Below are 8,166 nucleotides of genomic sequence, written 5' to 3'. Positions count from 1 at the left end.
GGGGAAGCTGCACCCCGCAGGGAATGTTTACTTTTAACTGACAGGTCTTGAAGACCTGCAAGCAGCTCTTGCTTGTGTCGTTCTAGGGCTAGCTGTTCTTTTAACAAAGCCACTTCATTTCTTAATTGGGTGACAAGGGGAGAAGTGGGGAATGCCTCGAGGGCAGGTAAAACTGTTGGGAGAGGGTAAGGAGAAGCTGGAGAGTGCGCCTCCGAAGGAGCTGTAGGCACAGTGTCAGACTGAGGTGTCGTGACATCAGTGCTGGATTTAGAGTTAGGCTTTGATTTAACATGTTTAGGATTTGAAATCTTAGAACATGTCTCTGGTGACGTTTCCTCGTCACTCTCAAGGGAGATAAGGTCTATCTCCTTAGGGGAAGTTACTTTATCCCCGGGAGGCTCCGAAGGGGACCCTTGTAAGAGGCTGGAAGGGGGGCCCTGTAAGAGGCCGGAAGTTTGCTTTAAGGCAGCCTCCATAGAGGTTTCATTTGAATCTATTAGTTCCCTGATTAGGTTCCAGTAGGAAAAGGCTGTAACAGGAATTTTCTCGGGCCCAAAGACCTTATAGTAATCTTCTAAAGCATTCTTTACTCTTTTCCATCCTTTAATATCTATTATTCCTTCTTGGGGGAACCAAGGACAGGTTTCTTTAATAAATTCAAAGAACCGAAATAAATCCTCTATTTTAACCTTTACTCCTCGCATCCATAAGGCAGGTGCAATTGCCAAACATAAATTTCATGCCTGCTTAATTCTTGTCCCATAATCAGACGCCGATACTTACTTCTGGTTGTAGCCGAGGCAGGTTCCCGCGGCGTGTCCAGAGTGAAGAATTGTTGTGGAACGCGTTCCTTGGGGGCCGTCTTCTTCCCACACTGGATCCTCCGTATCCAGCCCTCACACTGGGCGCCAGATGTCCTGACCCACGAGACAGTCAGCGTGGGTTTCTGGAGGGAGGAAGGGGGATGGAAAGGGACAAGAGATGCGAAGAATGGAGACAAGACAGGCTTTCTGATCAAGTCTCATTTAATGAACATCTACACAAAGTTTTTATAGTGAGGAGAGGGGGAAGTTGGCAGGGACAAATCCATTGAAGTAGAGCAATTCAATTAAAAGAACGATTATCACAATAACACCACACCAATTGATCACAGAAATCCATTGAGGCAGAGCAATTCTATTAACAGAACAATTATCATAATAACACCACACCAATTGATCACAGAGTAAATTCCATAGTAACACCACAATTCTATATAGCAAGTTATGAATCAATTATAAGGTTACACCTGCATGATTACAAGGTAATACAAAGATGTTTTCTAGGCAGTTCCATGAGAAATGAGGGAGTCTCTCAAGCGGTAAGTGCCCGAGTTAGAATAACATGTTTGTGAGAGGCTTTCAAGTATAGTCATCTGGTTAATCTCAAACCAGGCCAGCCTTGATGTCTGAAAAACAGCTTTGCCAGGAATCAGGTCTTGCTATTTCTTGGGGTAGGGGCTTACAGCTCCCGACAGGGACAAGGGCCTTTACCCCTTGAACTATCTTGATAACTTTTACTTTGATTTATGTGCGTTAATTAAAATAAGATAGCTATGTAACAATATAGACATTGCAACAAAGTTTTTAGTCACTGGGCTTTTATGCTGATATGTGACTTTCACAAGACAGGTTATGAAGCACCTTTTACCTCATATTCATGGATATTTCTGAATCAAAACTCTTAATTTTCTTGTCAGTGCTGGGAGTTAAACCCAGGGCTTCATGTTTGTTTTATGAAGGCTTCACTACTGAGCTTACATCCCCAGTACTTTGTTTTTATGAAGTACTTTGTTTTTATGGGTCACCTAGGCTGGCCCCAAATTTGTCATCCTGATTCAGCCTCCTGAGTGACCAGAATTGCAGGCATTTACCATCATAGTCAGCAAAGAACTCTTGATACTTTGATTCCACTCAGAGACTAAACATCTCATAAACTAACAGAGCCAACATGATAAAGAAAATGATCGCATCATTTCTCCCTCTGTATGTGTGTGTATGCCTGTGCACGTGTGCATTATGTGTATGGATGCAGGTATACGTGTGTCATGGAGAATGTATAGGTGATCAGATGACAACCTGTATAGGTGGTCCTCTCCTTCTACCTTTTTTGAGGCACAGTCTTGTTTGCTACCACATACACCAGGCTAGTTGGCCCTAGAGACTCCAGGGCTTCTCCTGTCTCTGTCTCCCTTCTTGTAGGAGCAAAGGGATTACACATGCGCATTATCGTTTGTTTTGTTTTGTTTTTGGTCTTTTTGAGGCAGGGTCTCCCTGTAGCTCTAGCTGGCCTGGAACTCACTATGTAGACCAGGCTTGCCTTGAACTCACAGAGATCTGTCTGCCTCTGCCTCCCAAGTGCTGGGATTAAAGGCATGCACCACCACGCCTGGCTTATCATGCCTGTCTTTTACGGGGTTCTACGGATCTGAATTCAGGTCCTCATGTTTGCATGGGAACTGCTTTATCCACTGAGTTATCTCCCCAGACCTCATCTCTAACTCAACTTCTCAGAGGTAACAGATTTTTGAAAATTTTTCTTCTAGCATCTCATCCAATGTGTTGGCCACAATATTTATGAACTTTCTACTCAACATTTGTAAAGCTGCTAAATTCTCTCTCTCTCTCTCTCTCTCTCTCTCTCTCTCTTTTCTCTCTCCCCTCTCTCTCATCTTGAGACAGGGTCTCTCTATCATCCCAGCTGACCTGGAACTCTATATGTAGATCAAGCTGGCCTCTGCCAGCTCACAGAGATCTGTCGGCCTCTGCCTCGGGAGTGCTGGGACTAAAGGCCTGTGCCGCCACACCTGGCCCCTCATTGTCCTCTTTGTGTCTCACAGATGGAAATACTCTACTTCTGCTGCCAATGCCCCCTGGCACTGGGGATTTGTTGGTGTTTACAGAGATGGAGGGTATATTTTCACTTTGTCTAAATCAAAATCAAAAACGAAAACCAAATTCATTGACCTTCGACTGAACAGCTGGATCACAAGGGGAACCAGAGTTGTTTTTATCGATTTTTCAGTATACAATGCTAACGTAAATCTGTTCTGCATCATCAGGTGAGTGGCTTAAAACTTTTACCCTGGTATATTGAATATTTTTAAAGATCTAGAGCCTTTACTAGAGTTTACATTTATACATAGTTGTGCTGAGATTAAAATCATAAGTTTGAAAATAAATGTTAGTTCTACTGCCCATGAGGAAAGAGTAAAGCAACAATGTGCTCATAGTTGTTTCTTTATTTCACAATATATTTAGGGACATGGGGATCACAAAATGTGTTAGTTTTTTAAATATGTGTGCACGTGTGTGCGCACAGCACGCCTGTGCTCTATTGGTACGAGGTGTGGAGGTCAGAGGACAATTTTTTTTTTTTTGGCATTTTTGAGACAGGGTCTCCCTATAGCCTCAGCTGTCCTGAAACTTGCTATGTAGACCAGGCTGGCCTTGAACTCACAGAGATCTGCCAGCCTCTGCTTCTGGAGTGCTGGGATTAAAGGTGTGCACCGCCATACCCGACCAGAGGACAACTTTTGAGAGTCACTTCTCTCTTTCCACCCTGGGTTCCAGGAATCAAACTCAGATCTTGCACAGGAATCAAACTCTTACACGGAAATCAAAACTCAGGCTTGCACAACCAGCATTCTTACCAACTGAGCCATCTTGCCAGCCCAGAACATATGTGCATACACACACACACACACACACACACACAATGTCTTGGTTTAGTGTCTAAATGGGCTTCTGTATGTTTGTCTCAGAATTAATTTAAATTTCAAACCAAGGGCTGGAGAGATGGCTCACTGGTGAAGAGTGTGTACTGAAGCAAGGTATGGTAGGGCACATCTTTAGTCCCAGGACTCAGGAGGCAGAGGCAGGCTGAGCTCTGTGAGTTTGAGGCCAGCCTGGTCTACTCAGAACGTTCCAGAGCATCCAGGCCTTTATATTGAGACTCTGTCTCAGAAAAACAACAAAACAAAGTATATATTGCTCTTGCAGAGGACCCAAGTTCAGTTCCCAGAACCCATGTCAGGTGGTTCACAACAGCCTGGAATTCCAGCTCTAGGGGATTCACCACCCTCTTCCAGCCTCGATAGGTACTTGTAGTCATGTACATACACACACACACACACACACACACACACACACACACAATTAAAGTAAAAAAATTTCAAAAAACATGTAATAATAGCTATGTCCTAGAAATGTTTAGAGCACATGATGTACTTCCCAAATGGCCTCAGTTCTTATTTTTGCTATGTAATCTTGCAGTGGCCAATTCTAGCCCTTGATGCTAGGTTCAATCATGTGACCCACTTTGGCCAGTGAATTGTAAGCACTCAGCAGGTGGACGTGGGTTTGTACTGTAGAACTTGCTCTCCACGTGCCTACAGTCGCTATGAGAAGGACATTGTGGGCTGACTTTTGGAACCAGGAGGAGGATGAGAGACGCGAGCAGAGCCAGCTCCATGACGCTGAGTGGAGCAGTCAGATGGCAGACCCATTAGCAAGCCTGGCTGAGGTCAGTCAAGTGCAGCTGGATCAACTGACTCTGCAAACACAGAATATTTATTGTAAGCCACTGCCTTGGGATGGTTTGTTATCTAATAAAAAGCAGTTGCTACAAGGCCTAACTTGGGTCTTAGCTCTTTGACCTCTGAATCAGTTTGGAAACTTTTTGTTGTAAAAGAAAACCCCAACTTAAATTGGCTTAAACAACAGGAAATTTTTATTTCTGCCATGTAGCAGCAATTCCAGAATCAGGGCAAATCCCTTTTGTAGTGTGTTCAAAACCCTAGCTCCCTTTTTTTAAGGCCATTTCAGTTTTGTCCTCCTGGGTCCAAACTTAAGCTTCCCCCAAATGATTGTGTACAATAGCCATTATGATTATAGATCACTGATCTCCACAAGAAAGAGCAGCAAACAGAGGAGCACATACATGCAGGCAAAACACTCATATACATAAAATAAAAATAAATCTTTTTTAAAAAAGCCAGTGTGGTGGCATATGCCTTTAATCCCAGCACTCGGTAGGCAGATGCAGGTGAATTTCTGTGAGATTGAGGCCAGCCTGGTCTACAAAGTGAGTTCCAGGCCAGCTAGGACTATAGGGAGACCTTGTCTCAAAAAACAAACAAGATAGGAACTTAAGTCATATGAAGAGCTCTTTGTAATATTAAATCCAGAGTTCTTGTCTCTCAATTTTATGCTTATTCTGTTACTTTTTAAAATGTTATTTTTAGCCGGGCATTGTGGCACATGCCTGTAGTCCCAGCACTTGGGAGGCAGAGGCAGGTGGATCTCTGTGAGTTCAAGGCCAGCCTGGTCTACATAGTGAGTTCCAGGCCAGCTGGGGCTACAAGGGAGACCCTGTTTCAAAAAGACCAAAAAAAAAAAGTTGTTTTTCAGAAACCAGCAGGTACACACACACACACACACACACACACACAGAGAGAGAGCACAGCATCTCTCATCATATGATGCCTCAGCCATCAACAGATTCAGCCTCTCAACTTTGGAGCTCCAGAACCATGAGTCCAAAAGAAATCTTAAAACAAAGTCAGCAGATCACAGAACTGTCAACTGACCTGTCCAATCAGTAGTTGTTTTGTGCCCAGTTCGCGAGACCCCAAAGACCACCAAGGAGCCGACCAATGCAAACACACAAGGGTTTTTTATTGTTATAAGCTTAAGCTTGGGCCCACTCTGTCACCGACCCAGCGGATCTCAGATGTGAGACCCCTTGCTTTGGGAGACAGAGGTTTTTATAGGTTTATTTCGGCAAGTTCAGCAAGTAGGGGGGTAGGGGGTCTCCAACCTGGCAAGCATCTGATTGGTTGCCGCCCAGTGCCAAACCATAAACTGCTGGCTTCAGGAAATCAGAAAAGACATCTGGACTTTTAGTACTTTCCTGTCCTTGGTTAATTGACTGTTGGCGGGGGAGTTGTTCTCTATCCGTTCCAAGTACACTTTTTTTTTTTTTGTGGTTTCTCCTGGAACAGAGCTCAGGACTGGGTCAGTCCCATGGAGGTTTTATCCAAGATGGAGTCACTCAGGTCTCTCAGTTGTATAGAAGCATATAATGTACAGCACAGCCTCTCAAACTTTTTCTGCCTGTCACCCCTTTTCACATGAAATTTCACATTACCCCAGGTATATAGGTAAATAAAATAGATATGTAATTCAAACATTTACTGATAATAAATCATAAAATTTATTTTTAAAAATTATTTTATAGCCAGGCATGGTGGTGCACGCCTTTAGTCCCAGCACTTGGGAGACAGACATAGGTGGATCTCTGTGAGTGCAAGCCCAGCCTGGTCTACATAGTGAATTCCAGGTCAGCTTGGGCTACAGGGAGACCCTGCCTCAAAAAGACAAAAAAAGAAATCTTTTATATACATGTAAAGAATTAAATCTCAGCTGAATGTTTGATTCAGTAGGTCATAGGGCACCCTCAGCATTTTTCAGAGTTGATATTTTGATTTTATAATCATCAGTGCTGAAAAGACCACTTCACATAAATAGTATCGAATGGCAGACATATGTGGAAGGCCATTACAGAAATTGTTGGAAATCCTGTCCTAATTCCAAGCCAAAATTCATTTAACCATTTTTTATGAAACTCAAGTCGGCAATTCAAACAGCAAATTTTTTAAAGACAGGGCCTCACTATGTAGCCCTGGCTGCCTGGAACTCACACAAATCTCCCTGCCTCTGCTTCCTGAGTGCCGAGATTAAGGGCATATGCTATCACACACTGCTACAAACAGCAATTTAAAAATCAAACATTCTAACACAATTATTTGCTCAGGAATGATGGTAGGAAAATGTTGAGTCTTCCATAATTAAATCATGGGGGGTTTTGTTGGTTTTGTTGTAGTCTTAGGGGCAACTTTTTATTGTTGCCAGACTTTTTGTGATCCCCACGTTCAATCTAAGAAGCTGTAGTCAACGCTATGATATTACACATTTACTTTTCTTTTTGAGGCAGGGTCTCCCTGTGGTACCACCTGGCCTGGGACTTGCTATGTAGACCAGGCTGGCCTCTACCTCATAAAGATCTACCTGCTTCTGCCTCCTGAATGCTGGGACTAAAGACCTTCAACACCATGCCTGTCAAATCATGTTTTTATAGGAGCAGAAAACTCTGCATATATAGTAAAAAACACTGCAGATTGCAACATGCAGTAGTCTTGAATCTGTGCCAAGGTATTTCAGGCAGCCTGTTTCAGTAGGCGTTGTGTGGTATTATGGCGTGCATAGTGCAGAGTGCACAGGCTGTGTGTTCAGAACCAAGGCTGCAGTGCAAGGCGACTTGGGTGAGCTGCTAGAAACAAGTCTGATTCGTTATACATTTGATTTTGAATTGATTTTGAGTCATTGTGTGTTCAGAAACTTTTTACTATTGCCGGTCTTTTTGTGATCCCCACATTCAGTCTAAGAAGCTGTGGTCAACATTATGATATTATACATTTACTTTTCTTTCTGAACGCTGACAGAGAAAACTAGCAGAATCCTGGGTTTCTCCCCCTTTTTGTTTATTAGTCTGCACGTAAGGTCAAAATACTGTGTTTCTTTCCTCTCACTCATCAAGGTCGGATGCAAAACATGTGAAAGAGGACAGCTCTCTTTGCTACTGGCTTTTGTGTGCTTGTGTGTGTGTTAACAGAACTTTATTTCAGTGCCAACAATTTTTGCTAATATCTTTAGCTAAAAATACAGTTACATTGTAATAATATGACAGAAAAATACAATACGAAATTACTTAATTTACCTTAAATTACTCCCAATTCTCCATTATCTAAGGTTGTAGAGAACACAAAGAATTATAGTGAACAACCTCAAAATCTACATATTTAATTTTTGGAAATAAATTATTATACTTCTATTTGTATCCTGCTTTGTGTCCAACATCAAGTGCCTAAAGTAAACAAGAAAATATTTGTTTTAGCAGAATATGTAGTCTTAACTTTTTTTATGCTTTGAAGAATTATTTTAATTTTTTTATTTTTTAAAAATTTATTTATTTTTATACTCACTTCCCAGATGGCACCCTCCCATAGCCTCCCTCTCCCCACTAGAGCCCTTATACTCTGATATCCCTGCTACTGTCTGCTGTGTT

The 8,166-nt window shown here is 42.4% G+C and overlaps 1 protein-coding gene across 4 annotated transcripts in view; it reads left to right on the top strand.

The window, feature by feature from the left end:
* Pkd2l2 (polycystin 2 like 2, transient receptor potential cation channel) overlaps positions 1 to 8,166 on the top strand; it is a 101,457-nt gene that overhangs the window by 64,997 nt on the left and 28,294 nt on the right. For all 4 annotated transcript variants that reach the window (XM_029564131.1, XM_029564129.1, XM_029564130.1 and 1 more), the window contains one exon: positions 2,879 to 3,100. In XM_029564131.1, coding sequence (XP_029419991.1) covers positions 2,879 to 3,100 — 222 coding nt within the window. The remainder of the gene's footprint in view (positions 1 to 2,878; positions 3,101 to 8,166) is intronic.

The sequence above is a fragment of the Nannospalax galili genome, unplaced genomic scaffold, assembly GCF_000622305.1.
Source record: "Nannospalax galili isolate Female #2095 unplaced genomic scaffold, S.galili_v1.0 scaffold856, whole genome shotgun sequence".
NCBI lineage: Eukaryota > Metazoa > Chordata > Mammalia > Rodentia > Spalacidae > Nannospalax > Nannospalax galili.
Note: the sequence above shows the minus strand (reverse complement) of the source record. Positions and strands in the feature narration are given on the sequence as shown.